This window comes from Hyperolius riggenbachi, chromosome 5, assembly GCF_040937935.1.
Source record: "Hyperolius riggenbachi isolate aHypRig1 chromosome 5, aHypRig1.pri, whole genome shotgun sequence".
NCBI lineage: Eukaryota > Metazoa > Chordata > Amphibia > Anura > Hyperoliidae > Hyperolius > Hyperolius riggenbachi.
In genome coordinates, this window is record NC_090650.1 from 390,223,458 (window position 1) to 390,249,436 (window position 25,979).

The 25,979-nt window shown below is 45.4% G+C and overlaps 1 protein-coding gene across 1 annotated transcript in view; it reads right to left on the minus strand.

The window, feature by feature from the left end:
• SNX31 (sorting nexin 31) overlaps positions 1–25,979 on the minus strand; it is a 101,003-nt gene that overhangs the window by 45,315 nt on the left and 29,709 nt on the right. The window contains exons 3-5 of the mRNA XM_068238395.1: positions 12,866–12,940; positions 8,055–8,169; positions 1,569–1,633 (exon numbers count right to left, since the gene is read on the minus strand). Coding sequence (XP_068094496.1) covers positions 1,569–1,633; positions 8,055–8,169; positions 12,866–12,940 — 255 coding nt within the window. The remainder of the gene's footprint in view (positions 1–1,568; positions 1,634–8,054; positions 8,170–12,865; positions 12,941–25,979) is intronic.

Here is a 25,979-nt window from a genome sequence, read left to right on the forward strand (position 1 = left end):
ATTTATCCTCCTACTCCTAAAAGTGACTTTTTTTTTAAAGATATCCCACGATTTCATTTTATATTTTAACAATTACAAACTTGATTGAATGTTTTTGTTGCCTCTACTCAGTGGCAGCCAAATCAGTGTCCCAGAGTAAGAAAAAAGGTCAATAGTCCATGTATTTTGGCTCTCTCCCCTCAGAAGTTGTATTCTGCCAGGAAAACTTTATGGCTGTAATTAGTTTATCAGTGAGGTTTACTATATTCCCGCCAAGCTACTGACAAGACAGAAGCTGTCACTTCCATGTCTATAAATTAACTAATTTAGGCAGCAAAACAAGTAAAACAGCCATGTTATTAATATGTTTTGCACTGTACATACACATGTTTATCTCATGTCACCTCGGGTACACGTTAAGCAGTGACATTCATTATCCAGAAACAAGGGATACAAACGAAGTTGCCTCCGTGTACAAATACTGTATATTTGTTAAAGGTTACATTATTGTATAAACACTTTAAAAGCACATTGAAAACATAAAAAAGCTAAATTGAAAAACTTAACACAATCATACCTGATCTTAGTCTTTGACCCTTATGGACCACAGCAATTTTTACCTTACAGTGTTCCTTCCTATTTATTTATCAATAACTTTATCACAACTTATCACACCTAAATGATCTATACATTTTTCTTTGCAGGGTACATTTGGCTAACAATTTTTATATAAAACAGGTAACTTTAGATAGAACCCACACATTTGCCCATTTCTCCTAATAATTACAATATTTAAATGATGTCCCTAGTACAATGTATGGCGACAATATTTTACTTGGAAATAGTTTTTTTTTTCTTTTACGCTATAAATAATTACAAGCCATTATTTGCATTAAAAAAATGCTTTGTCGGTAATCTTCTGAGGGTCTGCGCTCAACGGCAGTGGACAACACAGCAGGGAGGGAGCCTCAATAGGATCCTGAGGCTTCCCTCTCTTTAGGCAAGTATCTCATTTTGTACCCGAGCTACGGCTCAAGTACTCTTCAACAGAACACAAATGGCCATCTCCTTAGTGCCAATACCCTTCAGCTTCTTGCATTTTGATCTACCCCAGCCGCAGCAGCGCTACCTAGTCTGTGCATGTCCAAGCTGATTCTAAATTCTGAAGTATACTAAACCTGGTGCATCCATGGTGAAGGGGCATTGTGTGGATTATGCCCCCTCGTACCTCGTGTCTCCCTGTGCCAGCCTCTGTGCTTGTGTCCTCGTCTATGTACCTTTGTGTCCCCCTCTGCATGGGCACAGTACAGGGAGTCCCTGACATCGCGGCGGGTTGGAGGTTCGTATTGGCAGGCGATCACAAGTCAGGAACTCCCTGCATTTGGACTATAAGACGCAGTGACTATTTATCCTCACTTTGGGGGGAGAAAAAGTGAGTCTTCTAGAGTCCAATAAATACAGTAAGTACTTGTTTTAATTACACAAATAGTACATAAATTGAATACCTAGATTTTTTTTTTAAAAGGATAACATCATCCACCATTCAGTCTATCTTTAAAACACAGAACAATTACATAAAATCCACTTACCATTTGATGTTTCTTGAAAAATTCTATGAAGATGTCACTACTCGAGACGACAAGATCTGAAACAACTATAAAAGCATTTCTCCATCACCACAAATTTTTTAAGCCATATTGAATTGATTATAAATTAAGGATTTTAAATGTTATTTGGTTCACAAGACCCTATAACAGACAATGATATAATTGTTGGCCATTCTAATGTTGAGAAAATAGTGAGCTATTTTTCCCCTTTTATTCTTTGCGTTCAGCAAATTGTTTATCCACATGTGCAATTGGGATTGGCCAATCCAGAGAGAAATTGTGTGATAGAGTGCGAATTAAAGATGGCTCGAACCTCCGATTTTTGTTTTGCGAACCTCGAACACGAACTTCTGCAAAAGTCTGGTTCACGCGAACCGCAACAGACTTCAATGGGGAGGCGAACTTTGAAAACTAGAAACATTTATGCTTGCCAGAAAAGATGTTTCAAGGGGTCTAAAACCTGAGTTTTTGCATGGCGGAGTGGGATACATGCCAAAAGTCCCGGGGGAAAAAATCTGGATTTGACGCACAGCAGCGTTTTAAGGGCAGAAATCACATTGCATGCTAAAATTGCATGCTAAAGCCTAAAGTGCTTTAAAACATCTTGCATGTGTATACATCAATCAGGTAATGTAATTAGTGTACTGCTTCACACTGACAGACCAAACTCACTGTGTAACGCACCGCAAACAGCTGTTTGTGTAGTGACGGCCGTGCTGGACTGGTGCGCACCATGGCCAGAGTGCAGGCGATAGCGGTTTTCCAGCCCATATGGTCGGGCTGAGGTAGCTCAATGACAGAACAACAGTGACTGTCCAGCTGATCGAATTTGGTCTGTCCACAGTGAAGCAACGACATTATCTTGGGTGTGTGCCACCCCCCATCCCGAGACACTCATATAGCCGGCGGTCATTGCTTCATTGTGATACACAAGCCCCTTCACCGCGGCAAGGTAATGATAATGAAGGGGACTTGGCACATGTACATGCCTTTTGTTTTGTTGTTGCAGCTGCACTGCAGCCAGAAAAATTAGGCAGGCATCTACACGCACCAGAAAAATTATAGCGGCCTTAAAAATTCAGGAATCCGCCTTGGGTCCTGGACCCTGTTGGTGGCGGCGGAGAACGCAGTCAAGCGGCCTGCAGGCAGAGATGCTGTGTGGGGACTGACTTAGTCTTCGGGCAGGCCTGACTGTGCTTTGCAGACCACGTGGTCAGATGGACCCTTGACCCAACGCTGTGCGCCAGACAGGGGTGCAGCTAAGGTTTTTGTGGCCCCAAGCGGACTGTAGGAAGTGGCCCTAATGGGTGTGGCTATCCCACATAAGTGGGCATGGCCATGACATGTGGGTGGAGCTGGAGGGCGGATTGGGGCGGGGCTGTTTGCGGGGAAAATGGATGTGGGGGTGATTGAGGCGCGCGCAGATGGATTTGGCCATGACATTGTATGGGCGGAGCTTAACCGTAGCACAGCAAATATAGCCAACTATGACCATTAAATAATAAATGCAGCAACAGTTACCCCAGACACCAGAAAATAAAAACGCAATTTGTGCAACATTTTAGCAGAAAACAAACGCAATTTGTGCAACATTTCAACAGAAAACAAACAGAATTTGGGCCACATTTCAGCAGAAATCAAACGCAATTAGGGCCACATTTCAGCAGAAATCAAACGCAATTAGGGCACATTTCAGCAGAAATCAAACGCAATTTGGGCACATTTTCAGCAGAAATCAAACGCAGTTAGGGCACATTTCCGCAGAAATCAAACGCAATTTGGGCACATTTTCAGCAGAAATCAAACGCAGTTAGGGCACATTTCAGCAGAAATCAAACGCAATTTGGGCACATTTTCAGCAGAAATCAAACGCAATTTGGGCACATTTTCAGCAGAAATCAAACGCAATTAGGGCACATTTTCAGCAGATATCAAACGCAATTAGGGCACATTTTCAGCAGATATCAAACACAATTAGGGAACAGTTCAGCAGAAATCAAACACAATTAGGGCACATTTTCAGAGCTGCAAAAAGAAAAGAATGTACTCACCTGGCAGTGGCACTGGCAGAAGTCTTCTCTCCCCGTCTCCTCTCCTGGCCGGCTCCTCAGGCGCGCAGTTCCCTCCCTCCTCCAATCTCCCGCGCTGATTAAATCAGGGCTACGGGAAGATGGCCACCCGAAGCCCTGTACTGGAGGCATATAAATAGTCTCCAGAGCAGGGCTTCGGCGGCGGCCATCTTCCCGTAGCCCTGCCCTGCTCTGCTAGCCCCGCGGGGCTGCGGGGAAACAGTGACGTCACGCCGACGTCACTGAGCCGCCGAGGCCTCTACGATCTTGAGGCCCCAAGCGACCGCTTGGTTCGCTTTATGCCTCGCGGCGCCCCTGGTGCCAGAGATAACACCACTTGCCTTTCAACATCACGGTACAGTTTAGGTATCACCTTTTTTGAGAAATAATTGCGGCCTGGAATCTTGCACTGCGGTGTGTGGCTTTGCTTTTGTGTGCTGGTTTTCCTCAGGTGGTCATCCCATTGCAGTTTGTGCTTTGTCATGTGCCTTCGTAAGGAAGTTGTCCCTACGCGGGTCTTGGTCTTTCCACGGCTCAATTTTTGGTGGCAGAGAGTACAGATGGCATTGCTCTCATCTGAGGCAGACACACACAAAAAATGTCCACACCGCAGAGCCCTGGGATGATGGCACTTTGGTGGTGGCAGCCGACTGAGTGTTAAGTGGGGTGCCAGAATCAGAGCAGGAGGAGAGAGTTATGTCACGGTTCCATGCGGAAGCTGAGGAAGAGGAGGTGTTCTGTGTTAAATAGTCAACTACGTCCTGACAATCTTGGGGGTTGATGGCACGCACCTTCTGAACACTGTACTTTGGTCCAGGGCCGCACGAAATCATGACAGCACGACCTCGAACAGACCTGCCGCGTTGCCTGCCTCTGCCTGTTTTGCCCATATTGGGGGGGCTGAAGCGAAAGGTATGCGCTGACTTGACTAACACAATGTGCAGTCACACAGGTGCAGTGAACAGGTATGCAGTGATTGGTATTACAAATGTGCAGCTGTCACTCACACACAGGTACCGTGAACAGGTGCAGTGACTGGTAAATAACACTGCGTGCGCTCACGTAGGTAGGTGCACTGAACAGGTAGGTAGGCAGTGATTGGTATTACAAATGTGCAGCTGTCACACACACAGGTAGTTGCTGAATGTGCTGGGCCTGCCAGTGGCACAGTAGGAATTACCAAGGGGCCAAGGGCCAGCTGCGACTGACTGACAGGGCTGTATATGCAACACAAGTGTCTGTGGGACACACACACACACACAAAAAGATAGATCACAAGAACAACATTAGCTCTCAAAAGAGCTGTTGAGGGGTGCTTTTTAGCAATAAGTATCAGCAAGGAGCAAGCTAACAAGCCTAACAAGAGCCTAACTAAGCTTTCCCTACAGCAGGTTCTCTCCCTTCTCTAATTACTGCAGCCACACGAGTGAATGAAAAGGCTGACAGGGGCTCCAGGAGGGAGTGTAGCCCGATTACATCACAGTCAGCAGACACAGGGTAGTCAGAGTGTCAAAGTTGACCCTAATGATGTAGTATAGGGGGCGGGTCGAACTCGCATATAGATTGTGGTTCACCGCGAACCACCGAAGTTCGCGTGTGAACCGTTCGGGCCATCTCTAGGGCGAACGTGTCGAGGAGCGCTCCTAGATTATTGCCCAGTGCAGGGGGAAGTGTTTTAATGGGTTGCTGAATTTGGGGATGTTGATCTGGTCTACTGTTTTTTTTATCTCAAAAAAACTTTTGTAATTTCCTAGTCCATAGAGTGGCAGTTTGCTCTTTCTAGTATATGGTTCAGCTTATTTTTAATGTATATCTAGATCTATATCCACATACATAGATATAAAAAAATTACTAATTTAAACACAAAAAAAAAAAAAAGTTCCAGTTAAATAAGCCAGCAAAACAATATAGTTTCCCGTTTGATTAATTATAAGGGCTCTTTCACATTAGGGCAGATTTTCTGCATTTCAACTCAAAGGATAAAGTTTGCGTTACCCAAGGTGAACTGAAAGTCCATAGACTTTCATTTTAGCTTTCACATATAACGCAGCCTTTTTGTGCGTTGCGTTACACTGCACCCAGGCGCAGTTTTTCGGCCAACGCTAGCTTTATGCGTTACAATGTTAGTCAATGTAAAACGCACACTATGCGCGTTTTTAATCCGTTAACGCAGGCAATCAGTCCCAGAATGCAACAGAGGAACAATGTAGAAAGTTGAAAACTAAAAGAAAAAAAAATTACCTGCGTTTTCTTATGTCCTGTAACGCATTGAAAACAGATTAAAAACGCACACTCACTGCAGTGCAACGCATATCAAAACGCATTAAAACGCATACAACAAAACGGATGCTTTGAGCGTTCTCCAACGCAAGCTCTGATGTGAAAGAGCCCTAAGCAGTTTTTCAATCAAATCTGACAGGCCATGTTGGGAGTACCAGGACTCAATGGCCCACTGTATCATGCAGTACATTGCTTGCGGTTTCATCATTTGTAATGTTCAATAGATTTTTGCTGAAATAAGTTGAGGCTGAGCATTCTGAGTAGGGAAGAAATGAACAACCATTCGATCAGATTCCAATCAAATAGGGAATTGATTGATTCCCTATTTGATATTGGTCAAATATGGGCAGTACACGGTGGCATAGTGGTTAGTGCTCTCGCCTTGCAACGCTGGGTCATCGGTTCAAATCCCAGCCAGGTCATTATCTGTAAGCAGTTTGTATGTCATTCTCTGAGTATGTTCTCCTCTATGTGTCTGAGTGGGTTTCCTCTGGGCACTCCAGTTTCCTCACACATCCCAAAAACATACAAATAAGTTAATTGGCTTCCCCCTAAAATTGTCCCTAGACTATAATACATACACTAAACAATACATACATAGACATATGACTATGGTAGGAATTAGATTGTGAGCCCCTCTAAGGGACAGTTAAGTGACAAGACAATATATACTCCGTACAGCACTGCGTAAGCTGGTGGCACTGTATAAGTACTAAATAATAATAACATCTTCAACCAGTGTTTGGCCAGCTTTAGAAATTTAGCACTGAAAATAAAAATTTGGTCTCATAATATGAAAGTATCCACAGGTTTGCGTATGACCAGCCTATTTATTGATGATGTAGCAAGAGGTCCATACACAGGGGGAACCCACCTCTCCTACCTTACAGCCGTTTCATGGTCTTAGCCTCTGAGTATTTAGTAGGCCACTAGTTCATCAGTAACATGTATAAATACTTCCAAGGTCAATATAGAATCTTAGCAAATGAGTTAGCCATCCTTAGATCGGTATAAAGGATATGGGGACATGTACTATGTATGGAGGCAAGGAGATTTTATTCCTTGTTCAGTAAGAGGTTTTTTCACAACAAGAGAAGTTAAGGTGTAGAATATCTTACCAAGGGAATTTATGACAAATTTTAGATTTGCATTTAAGAAGTTTGGCTGTCTTAACATTAAAGGTCATCCACAGCTTGGATTATTAGGTAAAAGGGTGGGGATACCTTGGTCCAATCAGGGAGATGAGTGTTGCCTTTGGGTTTTTAATACTCTTAGGCTACATACACACATCAGACTATAGTCTTTGGAAAATGAAAGATCACAGACCAATCTTACCACCTTTCATGTAGTATGAGAGCCATACTCTACACAGTCTTTTCCGTGGAGCTGAACTCCCCATCAGACAGAAATCTTTGCAAGATGCTGCACACAAAGATGCTGTACACACTCAAAAGATCTGTTCCTGCCAAAAATCCATTCCTGAAAATTGCAATGATAGTCTATGAGATCTGCAGATCATCATACACACATGATTTAACTGACATTCATCTGCAGATCAAGCAATCATCCGCAGATCTGAAAATCCATCCTGGTGGATCTGATCTGCAGATGAATGTCAGTTAAATCACGTGTGTATGATGATCTGCAGATCTCAGACTATCATTGCAATTTTCAGGAATGGATTTTTGGCAGGAACAGATCTTTTGAGTGTGTACAGCATCTTTGTGTGCAGCATCTTGCAAAGATTTCTGTCTGATGGGGAGTTCAGCTCCACAGAAAAGACTGTAGGTATGGCTCTCATACTACATGAAGGGTGGTAAGATAGGTCTGTGATCTTTAATTTTCCAAAGACTATAGTCTGATGTGTGTATGAGCCTTTAGGCACAGACCCTGAACAAGCATGCAGATCAGATATTTCTGACTGAAGTCTGACTGCACTAGCCACATACTAGTTTCAGGTGGGTGATTCGGACACTATTGCAGCCAAAGAGATCAGCAGGACTGCCAGGCAACTTTTTTTTTTAAGGAAATAAATATGGCTGCCACCAAATCCCTCTGTGTATTTTAAAAAAATGGGAGTATTTATTTTAAATGTATTAATGTAAAAAAAATCAATTACTTTCTTGTAAGTAAATTTCCAGCTTTGTCCTCCTCTTTTCTGCCATAGATTTGGTCATCGCCAGTAAATATTTTGGTGGAAATATTGGCAGACTGCTTCCAAATATCCTCTGCATCTACAAAAAACAAAACAAAACCAAAAAACATGACGTAAGTGAAACCAGTCACTGCAGTACATTGCACAGGGAATTTACCTGTAGGACAAGTCACACCTGAGCTCCAGCGGACAGGGTTTAAAAAGGATAACTGAGAAGAATAATGGGGCTGCCATATTTATTTCCTTTTAAACAATACAAGTTGCCTGGCAGATCTGTTTGGCTGCAGTAGGGTATGAATACCACCAGAAACAAGCATGCAGCTAATCGTGTCAGAAACACCTGATCTGCTGCTTGCTCGTTCAGCGTCTAGAACTAAAATTATTATGCTAGGTACACAAGATGAGATTTCCTGGCAGATTTACTGCCAGATCAATTATTTCTTATCTGATTTCCCGATTGATTTTCCATAGAAGTGAACAGGAAATTGATCGGAAATCAGATCAGACATGTTGAAAAATAAATCGATCTGGCAGTAAATCTGCCAAAAAATCTCATTGTGTGTACCAGGCTTTAGAGGCAGGACAGCCAGGCAACTGGTATTGCTTAAAATAAATAAGGCAGCATCCATATCCCTCTCACTTCAGTTGTCCTTTAAGACATGTTTTAATCTAGATCATTTTAAATATAAAAAGATTTGAATATATGGATGAGAAAGCAGGAGTAAAAAAAAAAAAAAAAGAAAAAAAAAAAGTATGAGATGTGTGATAGGTTGTGTGGCTCTGGGTGGATGGGCTGCTGGCAGCAGATCGATGGCCCATAGGGTTGCATTGGATCGAATGGTGCAACACTGCATTTCGATCGTTATTCAATAGATTTTATTCTGAATTGGAAATCTGTTCCTAGTGTGTGTCACACATCAGAGATTCCTGTCAGATTCAGGAATCCATCTGATGGTCGAAACTGCTGCAAATCTATCAGTGTGTGGCCACCTTTAGTCTCATAAATTAGTTTGAACTGTACCAAAAAATGTACCAAACCAAAATCCTCAAGGATTGGAGTTGACACCTGTGCCTCGGGAATCAAACCCACTAGCAGCCTTTTCTAAAGGCCAGTGATTTGAAAAAGCTTTTGCTAATGCAATGCTACGGGGAATTTTTATAAATTACATCGCTCTAGTGGGATCACACCCGTAGCATTACATTAGCAAGAGCTTTTCAAATCACAAAGCGCCCAGAAAAGCGCACCTAGTGGGTTCCGGGCCTCAGGTAGCTTTGCCTTGAGTCATGAATCTTTTAAAGCAAAAAATATGCACCAAGATAAATTCAAATACATTCTCAGCCTTCGGGGGCTTGCCTAACTATATTGTAAGTTCAATTTAAACACTCATCCTCTTGGAAAGTTCCTCAAGATTTTTCTAAGCTCAGCGTACTTCCTCCTTAGTATCAGCTGTGTTTACAAGTGTGATGTGACCGTGACCAGCACAGTGTGTTCCAGCTGATTTATAATCTATAACATCTCAGAAATTCCGAGAGCACAAACATGTTTACACTCCACCCTAAACTTTGTAACAAATCTGAAGGCTTCAAAACTACTACAGGCTCCTAGCAAGGTAATAAATACAAAAGTTTCAAGTCTGTTTTTACTGTATACATGATGTACTATTCTATAAACTACACTTGTCAAACTTCTTACCAAACTTCTTAGTTTATTGTACTGCATGTGTTAGGGATTGTGTGTTTTGGTATACTTTTTCTGTAGATCATGACCATAGCTCCCAACTGTCCCTCTTTTAAAGGGACAGTTGCTCTTTGGGAACCAAATCCCTCTGTCCCTTTTTCTCCCTCATTTGTCCCTCTTTTAGGACTCGTGTACAAGTCTGTAAATATATCTTTTTCTCCTGAAAAAAATGTGCTTAATTGACTCAACATTATTCCCTTCCATTAAATTGATATATTTCTCATTTCTAAGTGTTAATATGAAGGAACATTAACCAAAAAGGACCAGTGTGGTTTAAATTATAAAATGTATTCTCCTAATGAAATCTTTATGGAATGCATGTGTAGGGGTGTGTGATCAGGGGTGTCACAAGCCCTCTTACTAAAATGTTAAGAGAAACAAAAAAGTGTATCATCTTAAAACAGAAGGTATTGGCAATTATTCAGGTTGGAGTGAGCATATGAGGCCTCCCACAATGCTTCACTGCTGAATATGCAAATCATCCTTTATTGTCCTTGTAAGCTAACCACACCTCCAGAACCGCTAGAATGCAATGATTTGTCAGCTTGTTAATTGTACAGAGCCACAATAATACAACGCACATACAGACTGTTTCAGACTCGTTGGTCCTCAGTGCATGGCATGGGTTAATGTGGCTCTATGGGATAGGCAGCCCCGTGCCGCTCATGAGGCAGGTTACTCAGGCGGCAGAAGTAGGTGGAGGGGGTAGCAGCCCACAAGGGGAGGCAGTGGACACAGCGGTGGGGAGGGGGATTGGCCCCCCTCCCTCACCAAGGTCCACCCGGTCTGCGCTCCCCCTCCAGCTATTAGCGCACTGTACAATTATCAGGCATCGGGCAAGAAAGCGGGAAAGCGATGACTCACCTCCCTGACGTTCCAGGGCTGTGTTCCACTGCTCATTAGAGATGTCGCGAACCTCAGATTTTCGGCTCGCAAACCTTCGCGGAAAGTTTGGTTCGCGAAAAAGTTCGCGAACCGCAATTCACTTCAATGGGAAGGCGAACTTTTAAATTTAGAAAAATGTCTACTGTCTAGAATAATGATAGAAAGCATGTTTCAAAACTTCTAATTCCCTCCTCCCCTCCGCCGGCGAACCGTTCGGCCCATCTCTACCGCTCATCACTTCCTGCAATGCCGTCCACTAGTCAAGGAGATGAGTCATCGCTTGCCCGCCTGCTGCCTGATAATTGTACAGTGCGCTAATCGCTGGAGGAGGAGCGCAGACCAGGGGGACTGAACCGAAACTCCTAGGAGTGTGTTGGTAATATTTTGTGATCTTCATGACTAAAGGTGTGGTGGGCAGTGTCTTCTGCTTAAATATTTTTGGAATGAAAGAGCCTCCTCTTCTGCATTTCAGAGGGTTGGGAGGTATGTGAAGGAACGATAATACACAAAGGCCCTAATGCAATTAACTTTTCACTTGAGTTCTCTCCGAGAAGATTTTTTTAAATCCCATCTACAAAATACCTATTTTTCGCACCTACTAAGTGAAAGTACATAAGAGAAAGTAAATAAGACTTTAGTTAATTCTGAACGTTTGTCATTTCAGGTACACTTTAACATTTGATATGATGAGATAAACATAAGCGTACATACAGCACCTATCCTACATAGAAGTTGTCTGTATTCAATTTTTATTGCAACGTTTAATAACCCAGCCTTTGGCTGTTTAGCTATTGAAAATTCTCCTCCCAGAGCATTCTGGGAGACCAGGAATTATTTTCACAGGCTTCCGCAGAGCTGCACCTGGCAGGACTAAAGATGTCGCCACACAGGGGCGCCTCTAGGCAAAGGCAGTACAGGCCATTGCCTGGAGTGCCATTGGTCCTGGAGGGCGCAATGTTGCTGGACTAAGCCCCACCCTGTGGGTGTTTATTACTTCATCTGCTGCATCTAATTAGCGTAAGTTGCAGGCAGCTGCCACCTCTGTGCCTTGTGCACCCTTCCTTCCCCCTATGAGCCTCCTTCTGTCCCATTTGTGCCTCCTGTCTCCTTGTGCCTCCGTCAGTCCCTTGTGCCATGTCTGATGCCCTGTTTGTTCTTTTTCCCTCTGTGCCTCCTCTGCCTCCTTCTGTGCCCCTTTATGCCTCCATATGTCCCCTTTCCTTTATTGGTCCCCTTGTGCTACCCCTGCCCCCATGTTCCTCCTTCAGTCCCACTCTGCCTCCGGTCTCCCTTTGTGCCTCCTCTGTCCCCTGTGCCTTCCTCTGTCCCCTGTGCCTTCCTCTGTCCCCTGTGCCTTCCTCTGTCCCCTGTGCCTTCCTCTGTCCCCTGTGCCTTCCTCTGTCCCCCTTGGTGCCTCCTTACATCCCCCTCTGCCGTCCTCTGTCCCCATTTGTGCCTCCTTCTGTCCCCCTTTGCATACGTGCTTTTTTCTTATAGGTGCAGGCAGGTATCAGGGCTATTAAGGGGAACTAATGAGAAGGGGAAGAGGAGCCCTCAGTGGCGTAGCTAAGGAGCTGTGGGCCCCGATGCAAGTTTTACAATGGGGCCCCCCCAAGGACTCTATACATAACAATTGCTACGGCGCACCAAACCCTGCCAATGGCAACTACAGTGTCAGAGGTGCAAGAAGAGGATGGGGGACAGTTTGTTAATGGTTACCACTATTCAAAGTATCTATAGAAGTGATTATTAGGCCCACAGGACCAATAGAGAGCTAATACTGTAGTTGAGGGAGGGCCCTTCGGGGCCCCTCTGGCCCAAGGGCCCCGATGCGGTCGCTACCTCTGCACCCCCTATTGCTACGCCCCTGCTTCCTATGTGTATTTTCCGGTGAAAAGCCATGGGGCGGGGGAATGACAAAATGGGTACAGGTGCCCCTGTCATCCCCTGTGATAAATTTCAGAATGTAGATCAGGGAGAGGAAAGAATTTACAATGGGAAAACTCTGACTAAATAATCTACAATTGAATAATGATCAAAAAAATAATCAATTACATTCATTGCATTATTTTCACTACAGTTCCTGTCACATAGTAGATATGCATATTGACATTTTAATCCTTGTAGCCAATGATCAATTAATTGCGTATACCTGTTCATCCCAGAAATGTAGATCCTTGTATCGCACTTTGAATAGGAGGAAGCCTTCCAGGTACACAGAGTAGAGCTGAAAGCACACAAAATGCTCAGAATGTTAGATCAGCAAGGCCTAATCACATGTCAAAGGAAATTGAAGCAAGAGGGATATGGAGGCTGTCATTTATTTCCTTTTATCCTTTTCAGCAGCACGGATCTGTGCAGTTTGCGGGGGTTCATGCGCAATCGTGGGGGTGGAAGCCCGCTATCCCGATGGTCCCAGAGACAGGGGTGGGGGGAGGGATTGGTAGCAGAAGCCCCCGAGCCAATCCGTACTTGTGCAGCGAGAATGATCAATGTGTTTGTTCAAAAACAGTGATAGTTCTCAGATTTAGTACCAAACGTGCCGCCGCGTTCGTTAGATCAATAAATGGGAACTTTGTTCATCATTCTTCTCCCCTCTCGGTCCCCGTGATCGCCGCCATCGATGAGATGCCTGCGTCACTTCCGAAGTAACACAGCCACGGATTACTTCCTATTTGCACACTTATGGTACGTACTAGAAAATAATGTGTGAGGAAATAAAATAAATAAGAATAATAAATAATAAAACTACACCTACAGACATTAGGGACTAATGTTTTATATATATGTCAAGAGGGTATAATTAAATTATGGGCTTGTAATTAGTGATGGATGTAAAACTGAAAAAAGGCAGCTTCATTTCCAAATAAAATATTGCCACAATACATTATACTAGGGATATAATGTAAACGTTGCAATAACCGGGACAAATGCGCTAATAAAATGTGTGGCTATTATCCACAGTTTTACGTTTTATTTAAAAACTATAATGGCCGAAAACTTTTTCCTTTTTTTTCTTATTCTTCCCATTAAAATGCATTTAGAATAAAATACTACTTAGCATGATGTACCACCCAAAGAAAGCCTAATTGGTGGAAAAAAAACAAGGTATAGATCATTTCGTTGTGATAAGTAGTGATAGAGTTATTGGGAAATAAAAGGAAGAAGCGCTGAAATGTGAAAATTCCTCTCGTCCCCAAGGAAAAAAAAAAAAAAAACAGCGGGCTGAAGTGGTTAAACAGTATCAGTTACCTGGCTATCCTGCTGATCCTCTGCCTCTAATACTTTTAGCCACAGACCCTGACCACGCATGCAGCAGATCAGGTGTTTCTGACATTATTGGAGCCAAATAGATTAGCAAGGCTGCCAGGCAACTTGTATTGTTTAAATGGAAATAAATATGGAAAGCCTCCAATAGGCTTCTCACTACAATTGTCCTTTAAGCAACGAAACATGACAGTTCACTTACATTTTTACGTCATACACTATTTCATGCGGTATTTGATGAATTATTGCAGTACAGGGAAAATGGATAAAAAGGTGATCGTTTTTTTTTTTACTGTACTGACAAGTAAAGTGCCAGTCCAGGCTGCATAAAATTAACATGCAATTTGTATCAGCTCAAAACCATGGAGTATCTTATTAAAGGATGCCGAGGCGAAGATTGTAAAGCTGGGAATACATCATGAGATTTTTCGCGAGATAGATGGCTCGATAATAAATTCCAACAGGTCTGATCTGATTTTGATCATTTTTCTGATCGATTTTCTCATATAAGTGAATCTAAATCAAATAAATATCGGCCAGTAAATCTGCCCCCCCCAAAAGAAAAAAATAAACAAAATATAAACCTCATGTATTACCAGCATAAGAACTTAAGAACTGGGGGAGCAGGCATGTATAGGGAGCCGTACTCATGCCCATCGCTCTCCCCGTTCACCTGTTCCCCCTCCGTTCTCTCGTAAGAGCCACCAGAAGCTGCCTCTCGGTTGAATGGGTCGGCAGCAATGCGCAAGCGCTAGGCCCGGCTGCACACATTGTTCACACTCCCATGGCCGGGAACGTTCTGAGCATCCGCACTACATCACAACTTGTAGTGCGCACGTGCAGAGCTCTCCTGCCAATGGGAGTGCGATGAATGGCGCACTGCCAGGCCTAGAGCTTGCGCACTACTGCCGACCCGGAAGCAGCTTTTAATAGTTCTTATGAGAAAACGGAGGTGAACTGGAGCGGTGGGCCTATACATGCCTGCACCCCGTTCTAACAATTTTCTTCGCCTCAGAGATCTTTAAACCATTTTTAATCACTACATAATATTATGAAATAATTTTTATTATTAACTTTCTTATTTTCCTCAATAGTTTACTTTTCTGCTCTGTTTCCTCCCTTCTATAACCTCACCAATCTCCAGGCTGGAGGTAAAATACCAAACATCTCACTTGGTTTTACCGCATGTGAGTTTCTTTGTGAATTGACATTAGGCTTTCAAATTTACCTCACTAGTCGTTAATTTTAGTTTTCCACGTGGCAACAGTTTTAGGGCCCATTCACACTTGCGTTTGCAAAACGCTGGCGGTTTTTGCCGGCGTTTTGCAGAAGTGATTTTTCCGCAATTTCATGCGGAAAAAAAAAAAATCACTAAACACTATGGTGATTTTTCCGAGATCGCGTTGAGCGCTTCCTCATCACTGAAACGCGATCGCTGGGAAATCTCCTGAAAATGGTGCAGGCAACACGTTTGCGTTTCACAATTTTGGGCGATTAGCGCAAATCGCCCAAGTAAGAATGGGCCCATAGGGTTTTATTACACTATCGCTAGCGTTTGAGCGTTTTGACGAAATCGCGGCAAAACATTCTAGTGTGAATGGAGGAGACCAGCAATACTGGAGAAAGCAAATGTAAGGGCTGGTGCACACCAAAACCCGCTAGCAGATCCGCAAAATGCTAGCAGATTTTTAAACGCTTTTTTTTATTTTTATGAGGCGTTTTGCTAGCGTTTTGCGGATTGCTGCTGCGGTTTTCAGTATAGTAGATTTCATATATTGTTACAGTAAAGCTGTTACTGAACAGCTTCTGTAACAAAAACGCCTGCAAAACCGCTCTGAAGTGCCGTTTTTCAGAGTGGTTTGCGTTTTTCCTATACTTAACATTGAGGCAGAAACGCATCCGAAATCCAAAAAATGCCTCACCCAGGCATTTTTCGTTTCTGCAAAACGCCTGCCGCTCTGGTGTGCACCACCCCATTGAGATACATTGACCAAGCAGATCCGCAGCCGCAAGCGGATCTGAAAACGCGGAAAAAGCCGCTCGGTGTGCACCAGCCCTTACTCTGGTCCCTGCTCTATTCTGCAGTGTGCGTCAGGGAAGGGGGGGGGGGGGGGTTAAGAGCAGGTACGGCCCCATGACAATTTCCCAGGGGGCCTCATGGGCTGTTAAACTGGCTGCTCACACTTGCCACTTTCCTGCTTACAACGCATCACCTTTGATGACTGACAAGTGCTGTTGCAGCAAGATAGTATAGATGTCACTATAGTGTAAGTATACAGTATGTGTTATTTCAAATATGAGGAAGAAAAAAGTTTAAGCTAGAGAGTGGCTTTAAAAGGGGATATTGATATTTACAAAATGTCAATTTCCCCTTAGTGAATTGACATTTTACAAAATGTTCAGTAAAATCAGCCATTTTCTGCTTTACAACCAGCTCAGCAATTTGAAGCCATTGTATACACTAGATAGACAGTTTGTCAAAAAGTATAGGGTAACACAAAGTGAATGTAAAAGCAGGTGGCTCTGTATTGCGCATGTGTGTGTGCGTAAGCACGCTCAGTCACGCACGGTATGAAGCTGTCCTTTGATTTAAAACCGGAGGTTGCTCCAAAGTTGCAAAAATGTGTTGCACGCACCGCGTTTCCGATTTCCACAAATCGCTGTTGATTGTTGCAGTGAGATCACTGCCATATTCTATATATTACACTAGCGCTGTACAGAGCGGTAGCGATCGCCAGTGATTTACAGCGCTGCGGTAATCGCTTGGAGCGCTCCCCAGCGTTTTTTGGGCCCTTAGGGCAGAGAGCTTTTTGATCAGTTTTCATTTTTTAAAAAACATGGTCCCACTGACTTGCATTAAGTTGAAGCAAAATTGCTTTAATCACAATTTTTCAAAAAATTGTGATCGTGGCAGTTATGCTGCAATTTTCATGCTATTTCACCACATCAATGGGAGCGCGTTTTTAAAAATGAAAATGGATCAAAAAGTACTCTGCAGTGTGTATTTTCAGCAGTTTGTGCTTAAGTATTTTTTTTCTTTTTGGATCAGTCTACATGCGCTGGCATGTGCTCGACACATCGCTGACCTTGTTGCTGGTTCACTAGTTGTCCTCTTTGCTTGGACCGCTTTTTGAGACACTCCACAAGTCATTTTTTTTTGGACAGGGGTTGCATTGACCTGGATGCCAAGCCATCACAATTTGTCTTTTATTGACCACGGCCTCGCACTCAGGTGCGTAACAATAGCCCCTGGGGGCCCCAGTGGTTGTGGTGGCCCACTCCTCCCTCTCCTTACACAGGTGCAGAGTAGCACAGGCAGTGGAGTAAGGTTTGCCTGCTCCAGCACTGTGCGTCTCCTCCATGCATAATATAGCAGCTTTCTGCTGACATACCCTGCTGGCTCCTGATCACATGACTGATGCAAACCATGTGATCAGAAGAGAGCAGGTACGGCCCCATGACAATTTCCTAGGGGGCCTCATGGGCTGTTAAACTGGCTGCTCACACTTGCCACTTTCCTGCTTACAATGCATCATCTTTGATGACTGACAAGTGCTGTTGCAGCAAGATAGTATAGATGTCACTATAGTGTAAGTATACAGTATGTGTTATTTCAAATATGAGGAAGAAAAGTTTAAGCTAGAGAGTGGCTTTAAAAGGGGAAATTCCAGTTTGAGGAAAAAAACAAAAAACAAACCCACAACACTGCTGTTTATTTAGCTTAGTATGCATGTTATGATTATCAGATTTTAAAAACTTTACATTTATTTTCATAGGAAAACAAGTGATTCAACATTCAAGAGTGTCTCATACAGATTTCTAACATTTGCTGCCAGTAAATGGATTTGTGTAGGCGTTGAGTACTAGCCCCAGCTCTATGCAGTTACATTAGTCATGCAGCAAGGTGGGATTTTACAGTCTGTGCTCTAATGGTGGCCATACACTTATCGATTTTTTTCGTATTGATATCTGGACAATTTGATCATCAGATTGAATCTGCTAGAAATGCTGCAAACTATTCCCGATCGACTGATTTTTAGATAAAATCAGTTCACTTGGTCGATCCCGCAGGACGGAAAATTTGGGTTGATTGGCGGCGGGTCGCAAGTGTGTCGCTAGCTGCATTGAATTAGCGAAGAAGCTTCTTCTCTGAGAGAGGAGCCCATACACTGGTCAATTTCAGCCATCCATCGATCCACAAATTGGGGGGGGGGGGGGGAGAAAAAAAATAAATTTCGATCTGACAGTAAATCTCCCAAAAAATCTCATAGTGTGTACCTAGCATAATGGTCCAATGATGCATTTAGATAGACTTCCAATAGATTTCATTCTGAAATCTATTGGAAATCTGTTCCCAGTGTGTGGCACACATCAGATAGATTCCTGTCAGATTCGACTTGACAGGCATCTGACAGAAATCTAATGGTCGAATCTGCTGCAAATCTATAAGTGTATAGCCATCTTAAGCCATAGTGGTACAATTTGAGTTTACTGTCAGTTTTGGAAATTCTTAGCAGGTCACAAATTGGAAGAGATATTAAATTGTGCCACACAGATCCATATTCATGGCAGTTTTATAACCAAAATAAAAATGTACCCTCCTCAGGCTGGGAGCACACTAGGCAGAGCAGAAAAACCATGCTTTTTCTGAACTGTGTATTTCATTGTTTGCTGCATTTATCATGCGATATTTTCGGTTTTATCCACTTACCTAATAAATAGAATAAAATACAGAAAACCTTTTTAAATAAGTATCACAAATGAATGGAAAAAAAAAACGCATTCCTCTGCGTCTCCATTCAGATACATTGGACATGATTCACAAACTTTTCACCTGTTTTCACCTTATCTATATTACTTTAACCACCTGCAGACCGAGCGAGTATAAATCTACAGCGGGCGCTGCGGTCCTGACAGGACTTAAACTCTACGTCCCATTGACCGCGCGCCCCAGCCCGTCCCCGCTCGGTCCGCTCTGCCCCCGCCGCAATGTGATGCCCTGCCGCCTCTATGACAGCAGAGCACTGTGAGCCGGGCAGGAGCTGTTTTCATTGGCTCCTGGCCCTGTCATTCATGTAAGCCGTTCCCATTGGCTTACATGGAATGACAGGGTCAGGAGCCAATGAAAGCGGCTCCTGACTGGCGCACAGCGCTCTGCCGTCATAGCGACGGCAGAGAGAGCAGCCTGCGGTGGGGACAGAGCGGCGTGTACGGCGGGAGCGACGGTAACTTGCGGCGATTCGTCGGGAAGCGGCGGTTTGCTGGACCAGCACCCTCTGGTCCTTAAGGGGGCAGAGGGTGCTGGTCCAGAAAGGGTTAAGCTCCAAAAAAGCAAAAAAATAAAAAAATAAATAAAAATAAATGGCTTACCTAATCATAGCCCCCATGGGGATTGCAGACTTCCTCCACACAGCTGACTCTAGTGATGGCTTGTACTGATCGCATCATCAGTACAAGCCGTTCACTAGAGCGAGCCATACGGAGGAGAAGGAGGTCTGCAATCCCCACGGGGGCTACGATTAGGTAATCCAGTTGCCGCTACACTACACGAGGGGAGCAGGAGACGTGGGGAGAGGGAGCAGAGGCATGCGGGGGGAGCGGCACACTGGGGATAGAAGATGACGCTCACAGGGGAGGGGACACCATTTGGAGAACATGTACAAGACGCTCCTGAAACATGGACCAATCAGGTTTGGTATACAGGTAGTCCCCGACTTACGAATGACACCCCCCCCCCCAAAGTCAGATGTATTTTGGGGGCTTCTGGAATTTATCAACATTCCCTTTATATTAGATGATGGGATGCCTACCCACTGCATTTTCAGCACTGTCTGCACTGATACAATGCTGTCAAATTAAAACAAGCTGTACAGCGTCAAGTAGTGTTGGGCGAACAGTGTTCGCCACTGTTCGGGTTCTGCAGAACATCACCCTGTTCGGGTGATGTTCGAGTTCGGCCGAACACCTGATGGTGTTCGGCCAAACCGTTCGGCCACATGACCGAACTAAGAGCGCATGGCCGAACGTTCCCCGAACGTTCGGCTAGCGCTGCGATTGGCCGAACGGGTCACGTGGTTCGGACCCGAACGCGCTCTAATTGGCCGAACTGTCACGTGGTTCGGGTAAATACCCGAACCACGTCATATCTCCGCCATTTGTCTGTGGGTTTAGCTTTGGGTAGGCAGGCAGGGTAGTTTGCGCTCCAGCCACGCTAGCCAGGGTCCCCCCAGTCATTGTGTCGCTGCTGGGAATAGTAGTACACCGCTCGCTCAGCCACACTATATAGCATTGTGTTTACTGCCCCTCTGTGTACCTCGCTCAGCCACACTATATAGCATTCTGTTTACTGCCACTCTGTGTCTGCTGGGAATAGTAGTACACCACTCGCTCAGCCACACTATATAGCATTCTGTTTACTGCCACTCTGTGTACCTCGCTCAGCCATACTATATAGCATTGTGTTTTCTGCCACTTTGTGTCTGCTGGGAATAGTAGTACACCGCTCGCTCAGCCACACTATATAGCATTGTGTTTACTGCCACTTTGTGTCTGCTGGGAATAGTAGTACACCGCTTGCTCAGCCACACTATATAGCATTCTGTTTACTGCCACTCTGTGTACCTCGCTCAGCCACACTATATAGCATTGTGTTTACTGCCACTCTGTGTCTGCTGGGAACAGTACTACACCGCTCGCTCAGCCACACTATATAGCATTGTGTTTACTGCCACTCTGTGTACCTTGCTCAGCCACACTATATAGCATTGTGTTTACTGCCACTCTGTCTGCTGGGAACAGTAGTACACCGCTCGCTCAGCCACACTATATAGCATTGTGTTTACTGCCACTCTGTGTCTGCTGGGAACAGTAGTACACTGCCGCTCACTCAGTCACCCCATTACTATATAGCATTGCTGGGATCTGTAGTACTCTGCTCACCCACCCATACCATTGTACTGCCAGTCACTGTGTATATTGCTGGGATCTGTAGTACTTCCCTCACCGTCAACCACTATATAGCATTGCGTACTCTGCCAGTTAGTGTGTATATTGCTGGGATCAGTAATACTCCACTCAACGTCAACCACTATATGAGCTCACCATGAGTTCCTCAGAGACCTCCGCTGTGAGCAGCACTCCCAACAACAGCAACAGCCAATGCCCCACGCAAGCTATAACATCCACCCCAGCAGCCAGTGGTCAGCAGCAGCCCTCCCCGGAGAAGAACGTTGTGTCCATCGGTCCGGCGCCAGAGCGATTATTGAGGGCTGCCATTGAGGAGATGATGGGGCCTGATGTGGAGGAGGAGGTCGGGCTCAGGCCAGCATCCCAAGTTAATGTTGAGGACGATGAGGGGTCTGTGTCTGGGGATGTTGGGGTGGCAGAGGTGGTGGGTGGGTCAGACTCAGGAGAAGAGTTGTATGATGAGGATGATGATCGGGACCATCTGTATGTGCCTCAGAGTCCGACCCTGGAAAACATGTTGTATCGTGTGTTTAGGTACTAAAATCTGCGTTCCCACTTCCCAGTACTGCCCGGGTCCACGGATCCATATAATTTTTTGGGCAGCACTATCAAACTGTGGTACTATGAGTGAGTTGCCATGGTCCTTCTGTGCTGTCACACTCACCGTCTGTCTGCAGATGGATTGTTCAACACAGCTACGCCATCTGACATGTAGTCCTTGACCATCTTATTATTATTATTATTATTTATTGTATTTATAAAGCGCCAACATATTACGCAGCGCTGCACAATAGATAAATGGGTTAACATACAGGTAGAACATACGGAAACTCACAACAAAACAAGATCATGCAAATGATTTGATAACAATACAGTGTCATAGGTCAAGATAGAGACTGTTCGAGTCTACAAGAAGGGTGGTTGTGAGTAAGATTGCATAATCAAGATGGATACATTAGGGAGGATGGCCCTGCCAGAGGCTTATAATCTAAAGGGTGGGGTGGAGACAATAGGTGCGTCTTTTGAGAGGGGGTCTAACAGAACATATTATGATACTGGTGTAGGGGGGTATGCGAGCGTGAAGAGGTGAGTCTTGAGAGCTTGTTTGAAGGTATTAAAGGTGGGGGCGAGTCTGACGGCTGGTGGGAGAGAGTTCCAGAGAGTAGGGGCAGCCCTGGTGAAGTCCTGCAATCGTGCGTGTGACTGAGTTATGCGTGGTGCGACTAGGCGCAGGTCATTGGAGGATCGGAGGGGGCAGGCTGGTATGTGCCTGTGGACCAGATCAGAGATGTAGGTCGGGCAGGTCTTGTGCACTGATTTGTAGGCCAAGCACAGGATTTTGAAATTGATCCTAAAGCTGATGGGGAGCCAGTGTAGTGCTTTACAGAGTGGAGTTGTAGAGGCACTGCGGTGAGAAGAATGTATTAGTCTGGCTGCCGCATTCATTACCAATTTAAGTGGGTCAGTACGGTTAGAGGGGAGGCCAGATAAAAGAGAATTGCAGTAGTCTAGGCGGGAGATGACAAGGGCATGGATAAGGAGTTTTGTGGTGTCAGATGACAGGTAGGAGCGGATCTTGGAGATGTTGCGGAGGTGGAAGTTGCAGGATCTGACAATACCTTGGATGTGGGCTGTAAAGGAAAGTTCAGAGTCCAGAGTAACGCCTAGACAGCGGGCTTGGGAGGTAGGGTGGATAGTAGTATTTTCAATAGTGACGTGCAGATCTGGGAGGGGTGCAGCTGTGCGGGGTGGGAATATTAGAAGCTCAGTCTTGTCCAAATTAAGCTTCAGGTACCTGGCAGCCATCCAGGAGGAAATGGATGTGAGGCAGGCAGAGACTTTGTCCATGGTAGAGGAGGAGATATCTGGGGTGTGGAGATATATCTGGGTGTCGTCGGCATACAGGTGATAATTGAAACCCATGGAGGAGATGATTTTACCAATTGAGGCAGTATAGAGTGAGAACAGGAGTGGTCCTAGGACGGAACCTTGAGGAACACCAACTGAGAGGGGTGTAGGAGCGGATGAGGAGCCATTGAAAAATGTTGTGAAGGAGCGGTTGGAGAGGTAGGAGGAGATCCAGGCTAAGGCTAGGTCCTGAATGCCCATTAGCTGCAGGGAGTGGAGGAGGAGGGAGTGGTCGACAGTGTCAAATGCCGAGGAGAGGTCCAGGAGGAGCAGGATGGAGTATTTACCTTCGGCTTTGGCAAGGGCAAGGTCGTTTACCACTTTGGTGAGGGCTGTTTCTGTAGAATGGGCTGTGCGAAAACCAGACTGCAGGGGATCGAGAAGGGAGTTGGAGTTAAGGAAGTTGGTCAGGCGTTGTTGGGCCAGGCGTTCAAGAATTTTTGAGGCAAAAGGGAGGAGAGAGATTGGGCGGTAGTTGGATGGCAGAGCAGGGTCAAGTGAAGATTTCTTTAGCAGGGGAAGCACAGTGGCCTGTTTGAATATGGAGGGGAAGATGCCGGTGGAGAAGGAGAGGTTGAACAGATGGGTGAGGACAGGGGCCAGATCAGAAAAATGTGGGCGCAGAGAATCAGATGGGACCGGATCTAGGGGGCAGGAAGTGGCAGGTGAAGTTGCCAGCAGCTGGTTGACTTCCTCCACCGTGACAGGATTGAAGGAGGTAAGGGAGGAGAAAGAGGCAGGAGTCGGATGTGGTGGGGAGGCGGGGGCGATAGAGTGGAGGAGAGAAATATCCCTCCGGATTGTTGTAATTTTGTTGATAAAGTAGTTTGATAGGTCAGTGGCTGAGAGGGTGGAGGTTGGGGGGGGAGGTGTGGGGTTAAGTAGGGCATTGAAGGTGGCAAAAAGACGACGTGGGTTGGAGGCTTGGGTAGCGATCAAGTGAGTGAAGTATATCTGTTTACTATCAGCGAGGGCAGTATGGTACGTCTGCAACTTGGTCTTGTATCCCAGGAAATCATTGTTGTGGCGGGATTTCCTCCATTTGCGTTCTGCAGCTCGTGTCTCATTTTGTAGTTTTTTGTGAGGGCAGTGTGCCAAGGTTGGGGGTTGGGGCGACTGTTGGTACGAAAGGTCAGGGGAGCCGCATGGTCTAAGGCTGCGGAGAGGTTACTGTTGTATTGAGCTGCTGCTTCGTTGGGGCAGGTTAGGCTGGGGAGGGAGGAGGAGAGAGAGTGGAGGGGTGTGGCTAGTACATTGGGGTCAAGGTTGCGTAGATCTCTCTGCCAACGTCCAGTTTGGGGAGGGAGACAGGGGGTGCTGGATGGAGTGAGGGTGAAGGTGATGAGGTGGTGGTCGGAGATGGGGAATGGTGTAATGTCCAGGTTGGTAAGTGCGATTGCTTTGGAGAAAATTAGGTCCAAAGTATTACCAGCACTGTGGGTTGTGGCATTAGTATGCTGAGTGAGGCCAAGGGAGTTGGTGAGTGAGAGAAGCTGAGTGGCAGCAGAGGTGGTAGGCTCATCAATTGGAATGTTAAAGTCTCCGAGGATGATTGTTGGGAGGTCGGAGGACAGGATGTGTGGGAGCCAGGAGGCAAGGTTTTCTAGGAAGTGCGATATTGTACTGGAGGGGGGGCGGTATAGGACTGCAATAATGGCTGGGAGGGGATGATAGAGGCGGATAACATGGGCCTCAAAGGAGGTAAAGTAAAGAGACGGGGGAGGGGTAAGGACACGGAAGGTGCAGGATGGGGAGAGGAGTAGGCCCACCCCTCCCCCAGGCGATTGGTGTTGGAGGACGTGGAACTGCCCGATTGCTGTTCTGTGGGCTGCTGCTTGGGTGTCAGAAAATGTTCCCACTCCAAGGACACTGCCAATACCATTCCCTTTTGGGTACTAGCAGCAGCTTGTGTCCTTTGCTGCCCTCCTGGTCCTCCTGGGTTTGCTAAGTCAGTCTGTCGGCGTACAACTGGCTAGAGAAGGAGGAGGATGTCAATCTCCTCTCTAAAGTCTCCATCCTCAAGGGCCTGCTGGAATTGTTCCATTTTTGACCTGTCTGACACTTTCTTCAATCAGTTTTTTAACATTGGGTTTGTATAAACTGGGTATAAACCCAGTAATTGGTGTTGTCCAGAATAATGAATAATAATGAATAGTGAATAATGCGCGGGCCGCGTTCAATGCAGTCTAGCATGAATTGAGCCATGTGTGCCAGAGAATCCTGCCAGACTCCTCTGTCTTCATGTTCTTGTGAGCGTTGTGATTGTTGTGATGCACCATATTCGTCACCAGCATCACTTTCTTCCTCTTCTGCTGTCCATTCCCGCTAAATTGTGGAAGTTCAACGTGCACCGCTCTGTCCCTCGGCAGTGGGGGCATCCAATTCCTGCTCCAACTCCAGCTGTTCCTCGTCCTGTTCTTTGTCATAGCTGGGACCAGCGTTTCCTGAGGCAGGTTGCCTGATGTTGGTATCATCACGCTGATCGTTTTCATCTTCAGATTCCCCCACTTGCATCATGCCAGCGGTTTCCTTCTTCAACATTTATTTCTTCAGTAAACACAGCAGTGGTATTGTAATGCTGACTGTAGAGTTGTCACTGCTCAGTCACAAGCAACGTGGATTGCTCAAAATTTTGGAGGACTTGGCAGAGATCCAACATGGTGGCCCAATCAGATCCACAGAAGCTTGGTAGCTAGCTGCTGGAATGCGCCTCGGCACTGCGCAAAAGCGTGCTAGCATGTGCAGCGTAGAATTCCAGCGCGTAGGGAGGGACATCACCCAGCGAGCGATGGTGCGCTAGATTGAAGCGCTCCTGCATCTCTTGGCGAGTCCTTCAGAAGCGGTACTGGACTTTAAAAAATGTTTTTTTTTTCCTTCAACAGAAGATCTGCCACGTTGGAGTGAGGAGGACGCCGCCGACCCCGACACCAAGCTGAACCCCGGCGAACTCCAAGCAGAGGATCTTCAGGAACCCTCAAGGCTTTGAGCAAGCTGAGGAGGATCAGCAGTCCCGACGAGACCTCTCCTCATATGTGACTGTGTGCAGTGGAGTAGAGCTCCCCAGAACAACCTCTCACTTGTCACTTTGTTGGTCACTTGGTCACTTGTCCAGATGATCTCGGTAC